This window comes from Homalodisca vitripennis, chromosome 1 (assembly GCF_021130785.1).
Source record: "Homalodisca vitripennis isolate AUS2020 chromosome 1, UT_GWSS_2.1, whole genome shotgun sequence".
Classification (NCBI taxonomy): domain Eukaryota; kingdom Metazoa; phylum Arthropoda; class Insecta; order Hemiptera; family Cicadellidae; genus Homalodisca; species Homalodisca vitripennis.
In genome coordinates, this window is record NC_060207.1 from 47,841,449 (window position 1) to 47,864,374 (window position 22,926).

Genomic DNA, 22,926 nt, shown 5'->3' on the forward strand with positions numbered 1-22,926 from the left:
GGTTTAGAAACATAGTTTAACACTTACTGCTAATTATATTTTTACACAATACTTTAAATACATTAATAACTAGAAAGAATGAAGTAGTTGCAAATGAATTACAATCTAATAAGAATAAAAGGTAAGTTGTCACTATGAGAAGCTTACAAATCTCATTTTTACATTAATATACCCTATAATTATAATACCTTAAAAGCATAGATCTAATGACAGACTATCCAGAATGGTCATCTTGTCATTTTGATATTTTCTATGTTTAGTGAAGAAAAATTTGACTCCAGGAAAAAGGTATCAACCAAATCTAAAAAGAAGGATGATGGTTCTGATGAATCCGGAAAAGAATCGGAAGACGAAAAAGAAGGGTCTGAGGAAGAAGCTGAGGAAGTGAAGCAGAATGACAAAAAGAAAGATGAACCACAAACCACTGAAGATTCAGCTCCTGATGAAGAGGTACCAATAATATTGTTTTTTAAGGGTTTAATTATTCACGAAATATGGTCAAATAAAATAAAAACAGACTGTGAAAATAGACTTGCCAAAAAAAGTGAAACTTCAATCTTCACTTTTAATTATTCAGTCTTGTAACTATTTTTTTTTTCTTTGTAATAATTTTTAGCTTATAATGATACAAAATAAATGTTACTATAAAAAATCTTAAGTTTTCAAATATCACCAGAGTGATGGCAAACGTTTCAATCTTATTTTAGTAAACCAATTGCTCTCCAAAAAACATGTTCACAACACAAAGCTTACAAATACTACTCATAAAAAAGAAGCAACATATGATTGATAGAATAAAACCAGGTGATTCATCGCAGTGTGTCCAGCTGGTACAGTATGCAAAAACGTAAGAGATATTTTTGATATTACAAAACCTGTAGATGTGTAACGGAACATGACAATGATCAAAAAGTTTATTGTTTAAGTAAATTAGACATTTCTATCTCTATTGGTATCATTACTGTTATGTTTTTAGTATATTTTTAAGACCAGATAACGTAGACTGTGTGTTGTGTATCAGGTGCTGCCATCTAGAATACAACTGAAACGTCCAATATCAGGTTTTTGCCAGATGCATTGTTAATGTACATCTGAAGTATTCTGTTGTTAAAGCTCTACTAGTAGTACATATGACAGTCAATAATATTAGTACCTGTGAGCATTCATGTTATTTATTTTATACTCTTAACCGTAGGAGGATAAGGAAGAAAAAGATGAGAAACCAAAAAAAGGTGGTAAGAAAGGAAAAAAGGCTGCAGAATCAACAGATAAGAAGGCTCCACCCAAGAAGAGAGGTGCAGCTAAGAAAGCTGCAGAGAAGAAACCAGAGGTAGAGAAAGATGGAGATGAAGACAATGAAAGTGAAAGTGATGAACCGCTAGCCAAGAAAACTAAAACTCCACCCACTGTAAGTATCGACATTGCATTTTATCCTTCAATTCAAATACATTCTTAGTATATCTATGGAATCAGTAAATTATTTACTTTAACTACATAGCGGTGAGAGTTACCGCAACCTTGTAGATCTATTATGACTTAAATATTTTGTTTAAAACATGTTTCACCTTCCTTGTGGTGATGGTCAAGAAACTGTAGAGCTGCTCCCATTCTCTTTGTTTTAATTTCATTACTCAAGTGTTAGGGTAACCATAAAAGTTTGTAATTTAGAAAGTTTTGATTAATCAAAATAAACGACTCTGGTTGTCTATGATTTTGTTTACGTTCTTTCTTTGGTGGTGTTGTGGTGTTTTTACAGAGTATTCCTACAAGGTTTATTTATTCAAAAAGAACAATGAATAAAAGAGTTCATAATAAGTTTCCTTACTAAACAATCTGATTTCGAATGGTATTTTTGTTTATGATGATGATCTCAGTGCCAGATTTGTGTATATTTACATGTATGTATATTTAACTTAACTGTCTAGCTAATAGTAAATTGCTCAATATTTTACTGAGTGATTTATCCTATCAAGGTGACTAGCACTACAGAAATACACGGTTTCTTCAATTCTATTACAAATATATTTTATAAAACCAAAAAAGTTGTATGAGTCATTACAAGTGCATTACATCTGGTATTTATCGGAGTTAGGTGAAAATTGCTCTACCTTACCTCATCAACAATGTAGGCATGTACTTTTTGTTTTGGTAACCTATACTGACAAATAAGTGTAAAATATACCTAAGTGACCCACTCCCGTATTAATTTTGTTATGAATAGAGATGGAGTGATTTACTTTAGAAGATGTTTATATGACCAACTTTTTTATGTATGAACATTTTTTACTCCCTCCCACCTACAGTAAGATAAAACATTCACTCACTAGTTATTTTGAGAACTTAGATCAATAACCATGATTAACATAGCATTTATTAGGTTTTGTTTTGTCTGACTGAAACCCATTAGGAGGTCCCGGGAATACCAATAGCTGGTTTTTCCATGTCATCTCTTATTGGTTACCAGTTAGTATGTGAGACACATTCAGTTCACTTTGACACAGTAACTGGTTTGGTTGTTGGTTCTTGTAATAACTTGTTTTATGATTCCATGTTATAAGTTCTCTAAATAACTAGTGAGTGAATGTTTTATCTGCCTTAAAATAACTTTAATTGGCCATCAAATTTGACAGAGTAATGTTAGAGACCTTTAGTTTGCACCATTCTGCTTCTTTTTACAGTACCTTCAAAATGGCAGGGGTTCCTGTTCAAAAATTTTGACTTAACCCTCAAAATGCCCCCTTTTGGGAGAGGGGAGTCAAAACTTTTCATACACAAAAAAATCATCAGTTGGTCATATAAACAACCCCCAAAATAAATCACTACTTTCTTTTCATAACAAAGTTATTGGGGGGAGAGGGGAAGAGGGCTTTTAAGACACCTGTTAGATGGCTATTTTACTAGACAATGATTGGCTACAGTGAATGTGTACAGTAAAAAGTTTTTAATTTCTTTTTTATATTTTAGTAAAGGACTTACTATAATGTTGTAATCAATCATGTTTGTTTATTTTTGTATTTTTGAAAAGCATCTGTTTAACAAAATAATAAAAATATGAATTTTTTTAATTGAATTTTGAAATTCAGAAAAAGTTTTTCTGAATGAAACATTTCTGTGTGCTTTGGACATTTGTGACAAGAAGTGATGTGGTGGATGTGCTATGTATATAATTTAATGTTTATGTTATAATATATAAACTAACTATATAAAAGTTGAATATAACAGTGACAGGAAGTGAGCATTCCATTGACTCTTGTAGTGACAGACACTAGATAGGGATAGCCTGGATTTTCAATCAGCTGTAGACCTGACTGGTTGATGAGCCACCTGTAGTGACAGGTCAAGATCAGTCAGGTTATTCTGCTTTGTTTACATGCTTGTTTACATTGGTTAATTTGACCACCACTGTCACTTTGTCAATTTGAACTACACTTGGCAAAACACAAAAGTTCGTTTTATATACTGGAACTTGAAGACAAAGTAAAACAAAATGAAGAAGACTATGAATTATTAAAGAAAGAATCAGTTGAAAAAGAACAGGAATTATTGAAGAAAATAGAAAGTATTGGAGAACAAACTCAGATATGAAAAAGAGGCAAAAGAAAAGCTTATCTCAGAGGTAGAAGAAGAAAACAAAGCAAGTGAATATGTACATAACTATACAAATAGATCATGTGATAGATGTTTAATTCTTAAAGAGGAAATTACAAAAATGCTTGATACAATACGGTCTCTAGAGAGTATAATTGGGATCTTGGAAAGAGAAAAACCCAATAAACCAGACACTATACGTAAAAGAACAAGGGATCCCAACTGCTTGGATTATTTCCCTCCCTTAAATGGTGTACAACAACCCACTTTTGATGTTGAAAAGTGGCTGAAAGTGCCATCTCGTCATTCCGTTAAACCAAATAACTATCATAACTCAGGTCCAAAGTTCTTCTCAATTAATCCGTTTGAGGTACTTTCTGATGTTTCTACAGAAGAGGTGTCTGATGAAAATGAATGTATCATCTCATCTATCAATATTAATACCGCTAAATCAAAAGTCCATCAGGCAAATCACAGTGGCTTGAAAGCCAAACAAGTTCACTGCCACAATACTTGTGACAATAAAAATAAAGATACACTGTTGATCTGTGCTGACAGCCATGGGAGTGGCCTGTCTTGGCACATTAACAAGAACCAAAACACTTATTCAGCAGTGGGGTTTGTGAGACCTGGTGGTCGAACAAAAGACATACTGGACTCTAGTAATATTTCAAATGAATTCAAAAGTAAAGATGATGTATTAGTAATTTTCTGTGGCACAAATGACATCTCAAGAAATGAAGCTATAACTGGTATAACAGAGACAATTCAGAAGGTTAGGAACAACAACATAATTCTGGTAGATTTGCCAAATATATTTGATCTTCCTCAGTGGTCATGTGTGAATGAGTTGCAAAGAAAATGTAACTTATCAATTAAGGAACTGTGTAACTCTTATAAAAATGTGATGTTGGTTGAGGTAAGCAAAGCGGAAAGACACCTGCACAATCATCATGGACTACACCTTAATAATAGAGGAAAGAGATGGCTTGCGGAGCAAATTTGTACTGCTGTAAACCACATGAATGATGGAACTACATCACCATCGCAGCCACAAGGCGATTTAGTGAGAACTGAGGGGGTGCCGGCTGTGGCAGAGACCATATCACCACTCACTCGCCCTTCTACACCTGCGGACGAGAGGGCTGCAGCATCACCATCCAAACCCTCTTGTAAGTGCTGAGGGGGTGCCAGTCGCAGCTGGGATTGTGTTTCCAACATTTTTGCATATAACCACACCTGCAACTGACTCTGCTACATCATCGGGAAACGGACTTCTGCCTTAGGTGTAACATCCTCTTTAGAATTTAAGTGTAGAAGTAAGCTAAATGACTATAAACATACAGTCAATAAGAAACAAAGTAGGGCAACTAGAAGTCATTTTGAATATTAATAATATTGATGTCTGTGTATTAATGAGCACTGGATAAATGAGGACGAAATTACTCTGTATGTCTCAGAAGGTTTTATTGTGGCATCTAGTTTCAGTTTCAAACCAGTAGGTCGGGGAGGCTCATCAATAATGGTAAATTGTAGCTTGAAATTTAAAAGTATAAATGTATCTAAGTATAGTATTAATTATTTATGTGAAGCATCTGCTATAATTTTAATTAAATGTATATAGAACTCCAGACTCAGATTTTAATAATTTTATAAACAATTTAGAACGCTAATATTGGATTTAATGGATAGACCACACACACATTTTGCTTTATGGTAAATGTTGATATTTTAAAACCAAATAGGCCCTATGTACAGTATTTTTTTAATATTCTTAGGTCTACTAACCTATATTATGTGAATGAGCAGCCAACCAGAAACTATTCATGTCATGATAATGTCTATACAAATTTCAAACAGGAGCTATATTGTTGTTCTCTCATTAACCAGGATATAGTATCAGACCATGCTGGGGTCTTGGTTAAGTTTGACTTATAAAGTTAGGTCAAAACAAAGTAATGACATACAATCAACAACACGATTTCTTTCAAGGGAACGATTGTTTAGCCTTACTGAAAGTTTAAAAAATGTCACAGACTGGACTCCTTTGTATCTTGTTAGTGATGTAAATTTAGCATTTGAATTCTTTTTAAATATTGTGTCTAATATTTTTAATAACAACTGTCCAATAGTCAGTGTAAAAGGCAAGGGCAATTCAAGACAACGTTTTAAAAGATGGTTCACACCTCAACTACAAAATATGAGAGCTTACTTGTTAATTTTATATGATAAGTGGAAGAAAAGTTGTTATACAGTTGATAAGGATAGTATAAGAGATATAGGAAAATTTACAGTAAGACCATTTCTGAAGAAAAAATTATGGTTGCCTGTAAAGTCGGTTTTACGGGCGAAGATTTTACGTGACAACGTCTTTTTCTCGGTAGAATATTTATTGATATGAATATTATTAAATTGCACAATAGGAACAAGGAATTGAATGAAAATAAGAATTGCACAAATTTTAACTATAGAAATATATTTTGTTTACTAAAACATTGTACATAATTTGAAAATAATTAAAATTTGTTATTGTAAATGGTAAAGTTGAATAAAACATTTACTAAAATTGGAATTTGAAGTTCTTGCTAAACACAGTTAAATTCTAACTCCGTGCGTGGTGATTGGTCGGTTCAGTTTGTTTGTTTGGTCGCACTGTTATGACAGGTTAGAGGTTATAATTTGTTATTTTAAATGTTTGACTAGCAATACGCGCTGTTTCTTCTCAATCGACTGAATTACGATTGATTGCAGAGTGATTTAAACTAATAATTTACTTAACACTATCAACATTTGTCAATAGTATGACATAACCTATAAACTCAGTTTCTCAACTTTTGTGTCAATCTAACAATTAATCAATCAATCATAGTTTACGATAATGAAATATCAGTGTACAATTATTTACCTTTATTGTTGTAGTTGTTGTAAATGACGAATCTAAGCACTCCACATTTTCACGAATAAACATAGTTATCTGCTTTATCCCATGCGGAGGACCCACAGTTATCTGCTTGATCCCGTGCGGCGGACCCACTGGACGGGCATCGTAACGTTACCGGGCGTTACACTTTTTCATGAGTGACTCCGAGCCGCAACCTAATTTAAGACGTTGTCACGTCAAAAATTTCTGCAATTAATTATTTAATATTAAATGCTCCAAATAAATGTAAATTGGCATGGAATATTATAAGAAATGAATCTGGAGTTAAGAAATCAAATATCTAAAAAATATACCACTCTTGCCAGGAGAGTTAAACAGTTATTTTGTTAATGTACCATTAACTAACAACACCATAAGTTCTGTAAATGGTTTAACTCACAATGATTTTTTGAATAATTTTCCTCTCCCTGATAAAGGGAATTTGAATTTTAAGTGGAACACGATTGATGGTAGTTTGGTCAAATTTATTGTTAATAGGTGCATATACACGCAGTGAGGATATTTATGGGCTCTCAAACTTTTGTAATAAAGCATATAATTAATGTGATAATAGTGCCTCTTACTTACTTGATAAATTTAACTATGTTTAAAGGCCAGTTTCCAGATTGTCTAAAATAAGCTAAAGTCACTCCAGTTTTTAAAAAAGGTAACAGAAATTTATCAGAGATTACCGACCCATTGCAGTTGTGCCTGTTTTCAGTAAAATAATTGAATCTTGTTTGTTGTCTCATTTGCATAATTATTTCGTAAATAATTCATTGCTATATGACCATCAATATGGGTTTAGGCCTAAACTCTCCACTGCAATGGTTGTGGAAACTATGATTGATGTAATTTTAAAAGGTTGTGAAGACAAGTTAGTTATAGGTTCTAGTCTGATTGACTTGAGCAAAGCTTTTGATAATGTGTCCCATAGTATATTGTCACGGAGCTGGCCGTCGCGCGGCGGCTGCGGTGGCGGCCTGGCTGTTGACGTAAGGGACCGCCATAAATCCTTCTGCGAGAGCCATCAACACCCTCATAAATGGCTGGGCCAGTCCTTTCTTCTGAATAGGCTGATGACAATAGAAAGTCTAGAGCAGTCTTCCTGGTAAAAGACTCACTGCCCATTGACTCCGGAATCTTCTAGACCTTCCAGAGCCCACCGGTATAGACCCTTCTAGCAAGAATGCTAGAAGGTTATATAAGGCCGTCTACTGGGGAGCCGGGGGAGTTGTGAGTACCAGTGAGGCAGTGTAGTGAGTGTCGTGACACGGATCCTGTGATAGTGAGTGCCTGCGGAGATACTGCTGTGGGAATCGTCGCCTCGTGGGATCGACCGGAAGATTCAGCGCAGTATTGGACAACTCCTGTGGAAGGATACGACACCGGGGAAACCGTAAGCAAATTGGACTTAAGCAGAAGAGACAGTAAAGCCACTTGTTAATTAGCTATATTTGTGATTGCAAATAATATTAGTTTTGCAGAAGCCATCTTAGTCATTTAGCAAATATTAATAATAGTAATTGTAATTATTGGAGTTGTAATTAATAGTAATAATTGTAAATAGTAATTTCTTTCAATTAAAGTAATTATTTGTCCTTATTGTAAATTAGCTTTAATAAACATTATTAATTGTAACTAATAATCGTGTTGCTTATTTGTAAACCCACATAAGAATTATTTAGTTTGTAAAAACGTAACATTGGTGTCAGAAGTGGGATTGATTTGTTAAAGCAACACTTTAGATATTATTTATTATTTATTTATTGTATTAATATTATTTTAAAGTAATAATATAATAAAACGATGGCTTCTAGTGGGTTTAAGTTAGCAGATTTGAAAGTGGCTGATTTAAAACGGGAGTTAGAAGAAAGGGACTTAGATACTTCTGGGACAAAAACAGTTTTAGCTAATAGACTTAAACAGGCGATGATAGAAGCAGGTGAAGATCCCGAAATATTAATTTTTGAAACTGAAGCAAGTAAGCTTACCAAAGTGTTACAATCTAACTTAACTAAAACATTGGAAGAAAAATTAAATAGTAATAGTAAAACATTGGAAGAAAAATTAAATAGTAATTGTGAAACACTTCAAAATGACTTGAAAAGTATGAAAGATGAATTAGCTACAGAGTTTAATTTAAAAATTTGTAGAGTTGAATAGGAATTTAAAAAGCAACTAGAAGCAGGTATAAATGGTTGCTCCAAACAATTAGAAGACAAGTTAAATGATTATTCAAAAGAATTTGGTGATAGAATTAGGATCTTAGAGGAAATAGCTCAGAGAAACAAGGGCTCAGAAACCTGCACAGAATCCATTGTTAGCCCAGAAGATGGAAAACCAGAATTAATTACGGAACCTCAGCTTAATTCATGTCCACCAATGAGTAATGCAGGGGTGCCAACCTTCGACGGTAAGATGACCTGGGAGGATTTTCGGACACTGTTCGAGACTGCTGCCGCCGTCCACCGTTGGCCGTCATCAACAAAAGCGTCCATGCTCTGCCTTTCGCTGCGTGGAGACGCGCTAAAGGTCCTGCAGACCGTGCCACCTGCGGAGCGCCAAAACTACGGAGAACTGGTTAGACGACTGGAGATGCGGTTCGGACATAAGCACATGGAACTGGTCTACAGGTCTCAACTCAGGAGTCGCCACCAGAAGTCCAATGAATCACTGCAGGAATTTGAAGCTGATATCGCACGACTTGTAAGAGGTGCTTACTCTACTTGTGATGAGGCTGTCTGCGAGAACTTATCCATCGACAAATTCCTCGACGGCCTTCGAGACGCTGAAACACAGCAGGCTGTAAAGTTGGCTCGTCCTAAGACATTACACGAGGCGCTAACACAAGCACTAGAATTTGAAGCAGTAAAACAGTCTGTGCAAGGAAATGCACGTCTTCGAGGGGTCTGCGTGGAAGAAGGTTTTAAGATAGAAGACGTAGTCCAGAGAGTGCTGGATGCGCTGAAGAACAGGAAGAAGGAAATCCGCTGCTGGAGTTGTGGAGAGTTGGGCCATCCCCGAAGCAAGTGCCCAGATAGAGCCTCTCGGGGGCAGATTGCAGGAAAACTAAAAAGGGTTGACAGGAAGGGGCAATTGTCAACCCAGCAAACTGAGGCCCCAGCCGACAGCATTATTGTGGCATCTTTGTCAGGACAGACTAACAGCCTCTACATAGATGGATTAGTCAACGGGAAGCCCAGAAGCCTTCTACTAGACACTGGGGCAACGATGACCATAGTAAATAGAGATGTTTGTTCACCTCCCAATAAAGTCACTCCAACAACCTGGACATTGAGGACTGCGACTGGGGACTTGGCCAGTGTTCACGGGGAGACAGTTGCCACCTTCTGCATCGGGAGTACATGCTTTAAACATCGCACTCTCGTTGCTAACATCGAGGAGGACGTTATACTCGGCATGGACGTAATGATGAAACTTGGCCTTCAATTAGACCTCAAGAAAGGGGTGACGACTGTTGGCGGAGAAGAAGTCGTCCTTCAGCTTAGAAAAAATCTTACTTCTTCGGTGCGGTTATTAAAAGATACCACACTGCCATCTCGTGCTCAGAAGATCGTGAGAGCAGAAGTCGACAGAACTGTACCGGAAGGACAGAACTTAATGTTAGACCCAGCTGTAAACGAAGAGGAGCTTGGCCGAGGTGTCCTTGTAGGGAAGACACTGTTTCAATCTTCCAGGGAAGTTCCAGTCTGCATAATGAACTTAAACGACTATCCCGTTACTTTAAAACAAGGCAAGCTCTTAGGTACCTGTTACTCAGTTTCTTCTGTATCGCAATCTGTTAGACAGACAGCATCCTGCCACAAGAATCTTCCAGAAGACATAGCTAAATTTGTGAGAGATGCTTGCAAGGGAATGGACTTGGAACAAACTAAACAAGTAGCTAAGTTAATAACAGAGTACCAGGATGTTTTCGAAACTGCTACAGGGCCAAGAGGCAGGACGACTGTAGTTCAGCACAAGATAAATGTTGGAGACGCACAACCAATCCGCCAAATTCCTAGGAGACTACCCTGGGCGAAGAGGGAGGAAGCTGAGCAAATAACAAAGGAGATGGAGCGAGATGGGGTGATCGAGCCTTCCAGCAGTCCATGGAATTCGCCGGTGGTACTAGTGAAGAAGAAGGATGGGACTTCTAGGTTCTGCGTGGACTACCGACTACTCAATAACGTCACCAAGAAGGACAGTTACCCTTTACCGCGGATCGACGACACACTGGATGCTCTGGGAGGCGGCAAGTTCTTCTCGACCCTGGACATGAAGAGTGGGTACTGGCAAGTAGAGATTGCTCCAGAGGACAAGGAGAAAACGGCATTTTCCATAGGGAATGGAAACGGACTGTGGCAGTTCACCGTGATGCCTTTTGGACTATGCAATGCACCAGCTACCTTCGAGAGATTAATGGAGAACGTGCTTAGAGGTCTAACTTGGGAAACCTGTCTAGTGTATCTGGATGATATCATAGTCATTGGAAAGACGTTTAAAGACCATCTTCAGAACCTGGAAAAGATCTTTATAAGGCTTCGTTCTGCCAACTTGAAGCTTAACCTGAAGAAGTGCAACTTATTTAAAAATAAGGTAAACTATCTCGGACATGTAGTCTCGTCAGAAGGAGTCTCTGTGGATCCAGAGAAGATACGAGCGATAAAGGAATGGCCCACACCACGTAACAAACATGAGGTAAGAAGTTTCCTCGGGCTGTGCACCTATTACCGCCGCTTCGTGAAGGGTTATGCCGATATTGCTAAGCCACTGACCAAGCTCACGGAAGAACAGCGCAAGTTTGAATGGACCTCAGAGTCGAGTGAAGCATTTGGGATACTCAAGACTGCTCTCTGTAGTGCTCCGATCTTGGGATTCCCTCGCTTTGGAGAAAAGTTCATTGTCGACACTGACGCCAGCGACGTGGGCATAGGAGGAGTACTCTCGCAAGTTCAGGATGGCCAGGAAACCGTGGTAGCCTATTTCAGCAGAACACTATCTAAGGCCGAAAGGAATTACTGCGTCACAAGGAGGGAACTGCTAGCAGTCGTGAAGTCCCTAGAACACTTTCATAAATACCTCTATGGACAACCTTTCCATTTAAGGACAGATCACTCCGCCCTGACTTGGCTACTGAACTTCAAGAACTTGGAGGGGCAGACAGCGCGATGGGTGCAGCGGCTTCAGGAGTACAACTTCACGTCTGAACACCGACAAGGGAAGAAACATTCCAACGCTGATGCTCTGTCACGTCGTCCTTGTCCAGAAGGCTGTAAGCACTGCTCCAAGGTAGAAGAAAAGAATCCTTCGGCAGAAGTACGTTGTGTCACCGTGGAACCTGCTAGTGGATGGGAAATGAGTGAACTTCGGAACGAGCAGCTAGGAGACACGGAGATCGGACCACTCCTGCGAGAGGTGGAAGCTGGAACTCGACCTAGTTGAGAAGACATCGCGGCTAGAGATCACCTATACAAGAGCTACTGGGCACAGTGGGACTCTATGAAGATCAAGAACGGAGTACTAATAAGGATCTGGGAAGCTCCTAACGGGAAGAGGAAAATCGAACAGATCGTACTCCCAAGAAGTAAGAGGAGGGAAGTCCTTATGGAGTTGCATAACGGAGCGTCTGGAGGTCATCTTGGTGTCAACAAGACAGTGGAAAAGTTGCGACAACGGTTCTACTGGCTGCACCTTAGGGCTGATGTTGAGAAATGGTGCCGCCAATGTGATGTATGTGCTGGAAGCCGAGGGCCTCAAACAAGAAGTCGAGGCAGGATGCGGCAGTACAACGTTGGATCACCCTTCGAGAGGATCGCCATCGACATCGCTGGACCATTTCCCGTGACAGACGCAGGGAATAAATATATCCTGGTGGCCATGGATTACTTCACGAAATGGCCAGAAGTATACGCCATACCAAACCAGGAGGCATCTACTGTGGCAGGATGCTTGGTGAACGACTTCGTCTGCCGGTACGGGGTACCCCGTGAGCTACACAGCGACCAAGGGACGAACTTCGGTTCTATCTTGATGAGGGATGTTCTTCAGCGTCTGGGAGTGCATAAGACACGGACAACCCCGCTTCACCCGCAATCCGATGGGATGGTTGAGAGATACATCAAGACTCTCGTCGGTCATCTCAGGAAAGTTGTCTCCACCAGCCAGCGGGATTGGGATAAGAAGGTGCCAGTTTTTCTGCTGGCCTACAGATCTTCTAGCCATGAAACAACTGGTGTTACCCCAGCAAGAATGGTCTTCGGAAGAGAACTTCGGCTACCAAGTGATCTCATGTTCGGCCTACCACCTGACAAGGAGAGGCCAGCGACTGACTTCGCCTCGGAACTCGTTGATCAATTGCACGACACTCACGAGTTTGCTCGCCAGCACCTGAAGGTCGCCAGTGACAAGATGAAGGCTCGCTACGACCGACAAGCCAACTCAGCTGGATTCCAGGAGAACAACTTGGTTTGGCTCTACAGTCCCCTGCGGAGGAAGGGAAGGTGCCCAAAGCTTCAACAGGACTGGATTGGACCTTATCGTGTGGTGACACGAATCAACGACGTGGTCTACCGAATCCAAAGACACCCAAGAGGCAAGATGCTCGTCGTCCACCTAGATCGTCTAGCGTCTTACCATGGTTCCAACACTGATCGGGACGATCAGCCTTAAGGAGAGGGCAGTGTCACGGAGCTGGCCGTCGCGCGGCGGCTGCGGTGGCGGCCTGGCTGTTGACGTAAGGGACCGCCATAAATCCTTCTGCGAGAGCCATCAACACCCTCATAAATGGCTGGGCCAGTCCTTTCTTCTGAATAGGCTGATGACAATAGAAAGTCTAGAGCAGTCTTCCTGGTAAAAGACTCACTGCCCATTGACTCCGGAATCTTCTAGACCTTCCAGAGCCCACCGGTATAGACCCTTCTAGCAAGAATGCTAGAAGGTTATATAAGGCCGTCTACTGGGGAGCCGGGGGAGTTGTGAGTACCAGTGAGGCAGTGTAGTGAGTGTCGTGACACGGATCCTGTGATAGTGAGTGCCTGCGGAGATACTGCTGTGGGAATCGTCGCCTCGTGGGATCGACCGGAAGATTCAGCGCAGTATTGGACAACTCCTGTGGAAGGATACGACACCGGGGAAACCGTAAGCAAATTGGACTTAAGCAGAAGAGACAGTAAAGCCACTTGTTAATTAGCTATATTTGTGATTGCAAATAATATTAGTTTTGCAGAAGCCATCTTAGTCATTTAGCAAATATTAATAATAGTAATTGTAATTATTGGAGTTGTAATTAATAGTAATAATTGTAAATAGTAATTTCTTTCAATTAAAGTAATTATTTGTCCTTATTGTAAATTAGCTTTAATAAACATTATTAATTGTAACTAATAATCGTGTTGCTTATTTGTAAACCCACATAAGAATTATTTAGTTTGTAAAAACGTAACAATATTATGTAGAAAACTAGAATATTATGGCATTAAGAATGTGGAGTTAAGTTTGTTAGAAAGTTATCTAACCAATAGAAAGCAGGTTGTTAAAGTCAATAATTCTCAATCTGAGTATTTAAATGTCATAGCTGGTGTCCCTAAAGGATCTGTATTGGGGCCATTTCTTTTTTTTAATCTACTCGTATGTAAATGACTAGTGTAAATATACCTTGTCTATCTGTACTATATGCAGATGACACCACACTGATTAGTGCAGATGGGAATATTGCCAATGTAATGTTGCAATTAAATACATCCCTAGAACTAGCTAAAGCTTGGTATTCTACAAACAGCCTTTTAATAAATGAAAACAAAACTGAAAATATAATATTCATGTTTAAAAACCATTGCATTAATGATAGTACATTCAAACCTGTAAAACTACTTGGCTTCTATCTAGATAGTAAACTTTGCTGGAATGTATATATTGATAATCTCTGTAAAAAATTATCTAAGGTAATTTTCCTGCTAAGAAAATTGAAGTACTGTGTAAACTTAGAAACACTTATAATGTAAAATAAAATGAAGATAGATTTGAAACACAATGTACACTCCATGAGTATGATACCAGATCAAAAGATAATGTAAGAACTCCCAATATAAGGCTAGATAAATATTATAAAAGCCATAAATACCAGCAGTTAAAGTATTTAATAAGCTTCCTCTTTTTGTTAGAGTTTTACCTTTCAAACAATTTAAATCAAACATGTCAGAGTGGCTTAAGCTTAAGGAATTTTACAGTGTTGAAGTATGAAATGTGATATGTTGTAAATAATATATATATATATATATAAGAATACTCAATAATTTATTAAATTTATTTTAGATTTTAACTCCATGTCTCTGAGTTTTTTGTTTTATTTATTTGAGTAGATTTAAGTATTTATTATAAAAGATATGACTGGAAACTAGCATATATTTATACTATATCACTAGAATTAAGCTGAAAAATAATGTGTAATCTTTGGAGTACTTAATGGCCAATAAAACTTCTGATTTCTGTAAAGTATAATATTACTGTATATAATGTAGAGTTGCAATTGGAAATATAGCTTTCTCTGAATTAATTGGGATTCGTTTAGAACTTAAAAGTTAGACTAAATTTAATGACAGAGAAAACAGACAACTGTAGAGGCAGTTAAACTTATTGTTGGTTCTACTACGCAGGATGAGGAGATTAAGACATACGTCAAGAGCTTGCTGGAGGGTGCCAACCTGGAGCTTATTACCATGAAAAAGGTCTGTCAAGACGTATATGCGCATTATCCAGATTTTGATCTGGGCCACAAGAAGGACTTTATCAAAACAACTGTCAAATCCGTGAGTTGATAAATTGGTTTGTTTAGGATAATGTAGTGCATATCAGTATCGTAATTATAATAATGCATGACGTATGAAAATGGAAAATTTATCACAAGTTATTAAAAAATGGATGTTGGTGTGGCAGAAGTCTTTCCCCTCAGGGGCTCATAATTTTTATGAGTATGTGGATGGCGACCACAAGGTACCCAAGCTAGTATGTCATTACTTCCACTTACTAATGATATGTTTCTTCCATGGGATTGTCATATTTTATTTCATTTCTAAATGAGATTCCATTCTTCTTTCTATTTCTAACCAACCTTGGCTACCTCTTTCACAGTCACTGGAACCAGGAGTCATTTCCTTTTTCTTCTGTTTTTCCTCTTAGACTTGTTCGACCATTCCAATACATAGCACTCTGGGAGTGCTGATGTCAGTAGTCCTATGTGGTGCCGGTCAGAGCTGATATGAGCTTGTCTCTGCTAAGGTGTTAGGCATCATGTACTGGTTCAGAGGCCAGCCACAGTTGAGTTGACAGAGGTGTCAGAGCCCCCTGTTGCTGAGTACAAACTCAAGCTGTACATGAATTCCCAACTTGGTAAATGATAAAAACCAGGCCTGAAGTAATTGAGATAGGACTATTTTAACAAGCTACAGTTTGAGAGACGCCAATGAACATGTCCCGTTCTCGGTCAATCAGCCCACACTACTAAATATTATGCTCAGGTAAAAACTTCTATGGAAACACAACCCCCTACATTATAAGGACAAAGAAAAGAAAGCACCAGCTCTCTGGTTCAAGAACTGAAATAGGTCCAAAACAAAGAAAATGCCAAAGTCCAGATATTGAAACTGAATTGACTCCTACTTTTTTTTAGTTTTAAGTCAGAAAGATACAGTCAAGTCATTACTTAAAGTGGTGAGCCCATTGTTTTCATTAACACAGCTTTAAATTCTGGAGGCCAGCAAAATCGATACGGAAGTTGAGAAATTTAACCATCTTGGTGGAAGCTACAAACTGTATCCAAGTATTATCCTGAAAATGAACAGCTTTTTCAATCAGGTCAAACTTACAGTCCAGCCCCACCCCTTACTCAAGTCCTCTAAAAGAATTAAGTTTAGTTAAGACTTACTGAATTGGAGTGAGGATGAAATAAAGGTAGAACTAAAAATATTCAATAGTCACAGATGTGGTTAGGATAGTTCAGACTGAACATAGGTAAAAAATTCCATATTTCCGCTGCTATGGTGAAATGTCATCTAGAAGAAGGATGTGTGAACAAGATCCGATGCTTGAACTGCAAGGAAAAGTATATGCAGAAGAAAAATAATAACTCTTAAAAAATTATCTATCATTCAATGACCCTTGTAAAGAGTACAGGAGAAGTGTCACTCCCGACTCCTAAAAAATTTGCCTTTACAAAGTTCTTGAGAGAATGGTCAATCAGAGTCTTGTCTGGAGAAGAACAACCTTTTTCCACCCTCAAAATGTGGTTTTTATCAAGGCAGCTCAACTAATGACGATCTAACTGCTTGGGTATCAGCAATTATTAGCCAATTTGCATCTTGCGTTGTTCATCACGTCCGCTCTTCGTCATTTTGTCTCGATGAGAATGCTGGTGACATCGGAACAAGTTCTCCAGCTTATGATCAACAGATTGGAACAGTATGATCAACTTGATAATGTCGAGAGACAAACACTCATCCTGATGGGAGAAAGAATCGCTACATTTGTAAACATTAAATTTCTGGGACTTACTTTTGATACTCATTTAACTTGTGAGATATATATATATATGTATGTATGTATATATATATATATATATATATATATATATATATATATATATAACATATTGGCTTCATTACTCTTTCAATTTATTCTTAAAAATATTAAAATTACATTCTTTTTTTATAAAACTTGGAAGACAGTTAAAAAAAACTTTATTCCTGCTTATGATGGTCTCTTGGTATACAGCTGTAAACTATGAGAGGGAAAGGCAAGATCATTTTAACCACAAGTATTGTATTGATGATGTGTACCAAGAGTGGGTAAATCAATGCCGTTTCTTTTGTCATAAAGCATTGTGTCATACATGTATTGACAGAAAACAGTTGAATTCCCAATTCGGAGAAGTGATGGTTTAGTCAGAGTATTGCAATAAGTGGCTGCATTTATTGTTCTTAATCTTTCCGTCAACTCAACTAACAATATTGCATGTCTATCCCGAAACACTGAACCATAACCTTGCGTGTTGAGATTGTTTGTTTGGCCTTGACTTTAACCTGTGACATTGTGTGATGTCATTCCATTTACTGTTGTTTCGTTTCTGGGGTTATGTGGGAAACCCATGTCTCGTCACCTGTGACGGCTAAAAGTGTACAACCTTCCTCATGATATTGAATCAAAATTCAAGAGCACAACCCATTTTTCTCATTTTGTATTTCAAATGTCCAGAGACAATTTTGTACAATGTCATTTTACTTACGGTTGGAAATTCCAATGCTAATGATGAAATGATAGATCGCTGATCATCAAAAATCTTTTTATCAGTGACATTAACCAAATCTTCGTGATCACTGAAACTTCTGCACTTTGTACTCATTCAATCAGAGCCATACACCACTTATCTGTCTATGAATATCTATTGTTTGAACATTCCTGTTCAAAAACCGGATAACTGATTGTATATCGCAGGTGGCGGATTGATCAATTGTTTTGAACATTTTAAATTCACACAATAAACAGCATTGTACAATGACTTCACTGCAAATGGCATCATTTCGTATACAAGGCATATTGGGAGTGGGTGCGCATTGAGCTGTTTGCTCACAGCTTCTAGTAGTTATTGTGAAACAGACTTTACTTTTGGGATGACCCTCGTATCAAGTGTAGAAACATTTATATCCAAATTTTTTATCAATTCGTGGTTGTATAAATGTGGCTAGAATTTTTGTTCAGTGATTATCACACAAGTATTTAAAGCAAATATCTTTTTGGAATTTATATTTTATAAATATGCTACATGTATCAGTGGTGTATAACATTAAAGATTTATGCTGAAAGTATTTGATAAAATGATGTTTGTTACAGCTAATCTCTTCGTGAGCGATATGAAGTGATCCAACCTGTGTAAATAGACAAATAGCTGTAGACAGTAGAGTATCTACTGGATGTCATTGTGGAACTTGATGGTTTTTTACTAAGTGATAAGTAAGTGATGTAAGTGAACTAATGATGTGGCAAGAGCGTGCCTATCTTTCATGTGGGTCCTGACAAGAGTTGTATATATTATAATATTGTTGTGTAAGTTTGTTTAAGTTTGTTGTTCAGTTGTATGGTTATTTTTACTGTTAGAATCATACAAATATTGTAGAACATTTGAAGATATTTTGGTGGGGGAAAATACTCAAATTATAAAATCTTTACCATTAAATAATATGCAAGTTAAAAAGCAAAAATATAAAATTTTGTATAAGAATAGTAAAGTTCCAGATAATATATTTTATTTTGTATCTGACAGACATAAATTAAAATCATGATGAGTTTGATACCTATAATGAGACAGAAGTTGTGATGTTTACGGGTCTTGGGAAGAACAACGATGTCACCGCTCTTGCCCACTCAGGGTTCCAACCCTCACCATTAATTTTGCCGTAATTCCAAGTGAAGTAAAACATAGATCAGTTTTATTGTTTCTCATAAATTTTACCATATTTTGCTGTAAAACATCAATAGTTTAATAAAGCAATTTTGAAAAGAAACTCAGACTATTATAAATCCATCCTTATATAATTACATTATAGATTTAAGAATAAATGTACAGAGTAATTTCCAGAATACCTACTCCACTCTAATGTGAAAATGAAGTGGGATCCATTTGAAGATCCCATATGCCTGAAGATGAAGAAAAAATTGGGTAAACATTAATAAATCAATATTATGGTATGTTATTAACTTTTAGTTTCTATGTATTACTATCATTTCATTCAGTCTCATGACATGTTAATTTTTCGAGTTCTATTTCAACAAAGTTAAGGAAATAGTTGTGTTATTCATAACAAGTACAACATTATACATTATAATATATGTGTGAGAACTACTTTCAATTTTGTAACTTTTCCAAGCAGTATTCCTAGCATCACTATAATTAATACTATTATTTATCACTAAATATAGGTCATACTAATTAAATATCTACCTTTATTTATTACACTTATTTAAAAAGGTTAAAGTAATATATAATGTAAACATTCCACTTTAAGCCTCGAACTAGCAGTGTCTACTCCTGTAGTCACACAGTTTCCAGCAGTTTGTAAACTTTTTGTTAAATTGTGTTTCCTGCGGCTTTACACGCTTTTCGTAAGCTTTGCCCGTGTATGAGCACTTCTGGTTCAAGTGAATTATATTTCCAACACTGATGAAGAGTTTACCTTGTTGCTACCATCAAGAAAATATGTCAAAAGTGTATGTTTATTGTCATTCTACACGTACATGTACTTTACTATAAAGTGGTCTAACACTCAAGCTTTAAGTTCAACGAGAAATTTATTTTAAATACAAATATACATCAAAACTTAGCGCCTTCAAATAGTGTTTGACTATTTAATATGTACGTAACTGTCTTGTAATTGCAGTTTATAATGTGGAGGCGCTTTGATAACTTTAATATTTTACAGCGCCGTCGGGTGGTGAGTTACATCAATGGACATAGCATATAAATCTTCTACGTGAAAAAATACATGTACATAAAAATTTTCATAATGATGAGTCAAATAGTTTCTGAGTCTATAAAGAACATACAGACAAACATTCATTCATGTGTGTGTATGTGTGTGTCACAGAAGTACCGGTAAAGTTACTAATTTTAATGAGGTTTTCACGCAAATCACCAAAATTCAAGGATTATGATTTTGTGAAATAATTTTTCTGTTTAAAATATATGTTTTTTATGGCATTGTAATTATAAATACTTATGTGTCAAAGCCAAATCTCAAATCTACAGAATATTTAAGAAAGATTCAGGTCCGAAAATCTATTGATAATAGAATCTGGGGAGACTTGCCGCATCATTAATAATTATCAACTGATTGTAAGTGTACACATTAATCAATGAATTAATTATCAGTGTTGTTGGGAATTGCGGCTAAAAAGCCTTTTTATCTTTTTTTTTTTAATTGTAAATATAAAATCTTATCAATAAATATACTGGTTTTTTACAATAGTATTTTGCTTGTAGTTTGTATTAGATTTACGTTCATAAATCACTGTGAATCTACTGCATGTCTACCCAGACGACAGCTGATCGGTATTACGTTAATTACCCATCACGAAAACGTGATTTTGTGTATGAATAACCATAGATAAACAATTTAATTAATAATGCTGTAGATGGAGCTTATATTGGTCACTGTTAAATTACATAAAAAACATAAAACCAATATTTAAAACTTTTATTTGTTTTGTGAGGCCTTTCAATAGCGAGGCTATCATCTTCAGATAGCCTCGCTATTGAAAGGCCTCACAAAACAAATAAAAGTTTTAAATATTGGTTTTATGTTTTTCATGTAATTTAATCTAATTAATAAATTATCCTAGTTTAGTAAACTACATTTTTCTTGTAGATCTGTGTTTATGTACAAGCATCGCCGCAAGTGTGCTGCGTATATTGGAATGACAGCGATCAGCAGTACATGAGTTTCCTATCGCTAAAACGTGTTTATTGTTGTGCCTTGTGTATGAAAATCTGTAGATAGATATCCTAACTAACAAATGATCCTAGTTTTGTAAATATTTTGCTTCCAGTTCTTTATTTGTATATGACGGGCATCGCCACAAGTATACTGCGTATATTCATGGACTGCAGATGATCAGCAATATACCGATCGCCTAAACATGTTGCATAAAAAAAGCTTAAATAGATTAAAAAAATTGGAATTTTTGTCAATAATATTTTTATTTCAGTTTATATTTTTCTCGATTTAGTCCAGCAAATTTGCTCTGGGCTACTGAATACTACACAAATGCACAGTAAGGTAATGTTATTGTTGTAAAAAGGATTTCTCAAAACTATGCATATATTTCCAAGTTTAACCCTTTGCACTCCGACGTCCGAAATATCGGACATCGTTGTTTTGGCCAAAACCTCGGATGTCCGAAATGTTGGACGTTTGGTAAATCCTTTATACTGGCTTTATAAATTATCCAAATGCGATAAATTTGCGATATATGCAAGCTGGATAGTTGTTGGATGTAAAAACGTAGTAAACCTTTATACTCTATGGCGGTGATTTTGCAGTTTTACATTGTGTTGTAGTGGTTTGTTAACTTCACCTTTTTTCGTCAGTTGATTTGATCCCAACTTCAACAGCTGATCTCTTAATTGCTTTTTTAGTCTGAGAAGTTATTTCAGTCAATAAGGTTATTTCCAAAATGTTTTCAAGCTAAATATTGAAATTATTGGTTTGTAACTAGTACTATGTGTCAAAAATGAGTGACCAATCATCTGATGAAGAACGGCCTACTCGCCGAGCTTCACCTGTTAGCGAAAATACACTGTTTAGAAATATTATTGAAAGTGGTGTGGGTTATGTTGACGATCTGAGTGATAGTTTTGTCAGTAACATATCAGATTCGGAAACATCTGACGATGCCAAAAGTGAAAGTGAGGGAGGTATTACAGGCATAAAAAGGTATAAAAAAGTAAATATTCAATCAGTTGACAAATAACTCAATATTTGGGGAAATTGTCGGGAATTACAAAACTGCCTACAACATTTTGTTTATAGAGGTAATGAAATTTTATGTGCATGTTTACAATTATGTAAGGAACCTAGAAATAATAATAGTTTATATAATGTCAATGCAATTTTTTGCAACAAGTTTTGTAGACCTTCTGGAACTTTCTGGGGTCGGATTGTAAACTCCAAACACCGCCATATACTGCACATACGGCCATCATTATTTTAACTTTGGCTGATCTACTTGTAACTTTATCCAAATAAATATCAGTGTTTTACTTAATTTTAAACTTAAAATTCTTTTTTAATCAGTATTTCTAATTATATTTTGACAATCACATTACTTGTAAATAAAACTTACTGTTGATTTTATCGGTAATAGGATATGGAAAATGATTTTGTTTGTATGGAAAAGTCAGAGAATTTCTTGCAGCCACTTTCCTAGACACCAAGTATAGTCTAGTTTGTGGTAGTGTATGGCAGTCACTGCTTGACATTTGTTATTGGCTTTGTACATATATGTTTCATTTACTCTTATAAATAGATCTATTTTAATTCAGGGAGTGTAATACATTTGCTACTTTGTTTTGAGCTGATAAAAAGTGTTACAGGAAAATTATTTACTACATCAAATTCCTCACTTATTCAAAATAAATTTAAATTTACACAAATAATGTCATTATAACAAAATGTTTAAATGTTAAGAAAATTAGGTAGAACCTAATCAAGAAAAAGAATAGAGTTTAATGTACCAGATACATTTTTAAGGAAGTAACCAAACATTATCTAGTGTTGGAATAGACTCGCGAGAACTACAATTTTTAGTTTTATCGTCCTGGAATTTTGAAGGTGCAGAAACTTGAAAAATTTAGGAATTGTACAGAA

The 22,926-nt window shown here is 36.4% G+C and overlaps 1 protein-coding gene across 1 annotated transcript in view; it reads left to right on the forward strand.

The window, feature by feature from the left end:
• Positions 1-19,065, forward strand: part of LOC124360882 (protein DEK-like) — a 37,883-nt gene extending 18,818 nt beyond the window's left edge. The window contains exons 6-9 of the mRNA XM_046814862.1: positions 261-450; positions 1,196-1,408; positions 15,166-15,318; positions 18,395-19,065. Of these exons, the coding sequence (XP_046670818.1) occupies positions 261-450; positions 1,196-1,408; positions 15,166-15,318; positions 18,395-18,409 (571 nt within the window). The 3' untranslated portion in view covers positions 18,410-19,065. The remainder of the gene's footprint in view (positions 1-260; positions 451-1,195; positions 1,409-15,165; positions 15,319-18,394) is intronic.
• The last annotated feature ends 3,861 nt before the right edge of the window (positions 19,066-22,926 follow it).